The sequence below is a fragment of the Octopus bimaculoides genome, chromosome 28 (genome assembly GCF_001194135.2).
Source record: "Octopus bimaculoides isolate UCB-OBI-ISO-001 chromosome 28, ASM119413v2, whole genome shotgun sequence".
Classification (NCBI taxonomy): domain Eukaryota; kingdom Metazoa; phylum Mollusca; class Cephalopoda; order Octopoda; family Octopodidae; genus Octopus; species Octopus bimaculoides.
Window position 1 is genome coordinate 17,392,942 of NC_069008.1, and position 2,624 is coordinate 17,395,565.

At 34.9% G+C, this 2,624-nt stretch overlaps 1 protein-coding gene across 1 annotated transcript in view; it reads left to right on the plus strand.

Moving 5' to 3' along the window:
• Positions 1–1,873, plus strand: part of LOC106867526 (formin-J) — a 14,450-nt gene extending 12,577 nt beyond the window's left edge. Inside the window, exon 10 of the mRNA XM_014912419.2 lies at positions 547–1,873. Coding sequence (XP_014767905.1) covers positions 547–634 — 88 coding nt within the window. The 3' untranslated portion in view covers positions 635–1,873. The remainder of the gene's footprint in view (positions 1–546) is intronic.
• Positions 1,874–2,624: the final 751 nt, after the last annotated feature.

Consider the following 2,624-nt stretch of genomic DNA (forward strand, 5'->3'; position numbering starts at 1 on the left):
GGCACATAAAAGACACCATTTTGAGCGTGGCCGTTTTCGTGCGGGTGACACGTAAAAGCACCCACTACACTCTCTGAGTGGTTGGCGTTAGGAAGGGCATCCAGCTGTAGAAACTCTGCCAAATTAGATTGGAGCCTGGTGTTGCCATCCGGTTTCACCAGTCCTCAGTCGAATCGTCCAACCCATGCTAGCATGGAAAGCAGACGTTAAACGATGATGATGATGATGATGATATATATACAATTTAATTAGGGGTTATGTTAGCCTCATTAGGGGATGGTATCATCCAAGGAAATACTGATTCAATGCTAATTCTACTATAATTAATCCATAAACACATATAAAACATCCAAGGGTTTATTTTTTTTCGCTCTGAAGATATGCTCAGGCCATGTGATTTTAATATTTAATTAATTCACTGAGTATCAATTGAAACAGCTGTAAGGGATGATGATTGATTTGTTGTTAATAATAAACAATTATTAACTCTCCTGTCATTGTCATCTTATTGTCTTCACCTTTTCATTTCTCCTTCTCTACGTGCAGGTACGACGTGTCAGATGACGATACATCAGTTTATACATCCCCGTATGGAATCGTGGGATATGACTCTGAAAGCTCATTCTACACCTAGCAGCAGCAGCAGCAATTGTATATATACTCTACGTCTAAGAGGGTATACAGTAATGAAAATGCAGGAGTTTGTATATATGTATACATACATAGACACACACACACACACACACACACACACACATACACACACACATGCATTCAGATATACACCTTAATGTATATATACATACATATTTATATATGTATTCATATACATGTATATATGTGTATGTATGTATACACACACACACACACACACACATATTGTGTGTGGACATGTTGCTGAATGCACTTTTGACAAGAAACTGAAGCCAAGAAACCGAATGGACACGGTGTCAAATGGACATAAAGTCAAATGGACACAATGCTGAATGGACATAGTGCTGAATGGACATAAAGTTGAGCAGGCACAAAAATATTTTTTAAAAACCCCGCTCAAACCTACATGGTTTAATGACTAATCCCCAATTTGGCATTTAAGATTTAATGAGATTAAATTTTAATTTTCGTATGTCTTTCCGGCATCTTGTCCATTCGGCCTTATGTCCATTTGGCATTGCGTTCATTCGGCATTGTGTCTGTTCAGCTTCTTGCCGTGTATATAAGTTCCGTTCTTTGAGCCTTTATTTGCTTTTACACCCATTTTTTTTTCCATGCTGGCATGGGTTAAACAATACTTATTGCACCAGATCTTCCATGTCCAGGTGCTCTTCCTGTCACCAACATTTACCTGTTATCCGAGTAAGCTATTTTTCCATTTTTCTTGTTCTCACCATCGAAAGCTAAACCCAATGCATACATACATACATACATACACACATACATACATGCATACATACACACATGCATACATTACATACATACACACACACACACATACACATATACACACATACATAATGCACATATACATACACACATGCATGCATACATGCATGCATCCATTACATACACATATTACATACATGCACATACATACACATATACACACATACATACACACTCACACACATATGTGTGTATATGTATACATATATATGTATATGTATATATGTGTGTGTGTGTGTGTGTGTGTGTGTGTGTGTGCATGCATCCATTCACATTGATCAATATATTGATATCTGCATTATTTAGGCCTGAATATTTATGTCTGACAGCCTGAGTTTGAACATCTTGCAACTGGAATACTAACTTCATGGAAACTGTGCTGAACCTCACAATATAACTTCATTCCCGCCAATAAAATTTACTCTCATTACATGCTTTTGTTTTTATTAAACTTTATTTCACCTCTGCTATTTACTCCAAGCTGTTTACTCAACAATGAGTGAACTTTCTAACTTTGTAGTTGAAGATTTGTAAGTGGAACAGTAAAAATATCCAAGACTTTTCTAAAGTTCAGCGAGCAAATATTCAGTGTTATTGCTATCTAAAGGACATTGCTGGAGCAGTTTGAAACCAACCTGTGTTTTAGAGGAAGAATTCAAGACATTAAAAAGAACAAAATGAAACATAGAGATACTGGTGTATATATAATATACATACATTCATATATACCATAATATAGTTCTTTATTTTCTTGCTTTATATACATATATATCTATATTTGTGAGAGGGTTTATAAATACAAGTAGGTGCATTGTGTATATGACATATCTGTGAATATGTATATTTATATGTTATGTATGTATATATATATATATATATATATATATGTGTGTGTGTGTGTGTGTGTGTGTGTGTGCATGGATGTGTTTGTGCGTGTGTATGTGTGTGCATATGTGTGCATTTGTGACGTATGTAAAAATAGAAATTATATATGTTTCACTGGGTGGGTGTATATGTATTTATGTATGTATGTATACATACACCCATACACTCAGAGGCCATAAATATATGGTTTCCTATATATCTAAGTATGCGTATATTTGTTCCTGTATGTGTGTGTGTGTCTTCATGTTGTATGTATATATCTATGCATCTATATATATATATATATATATATATAT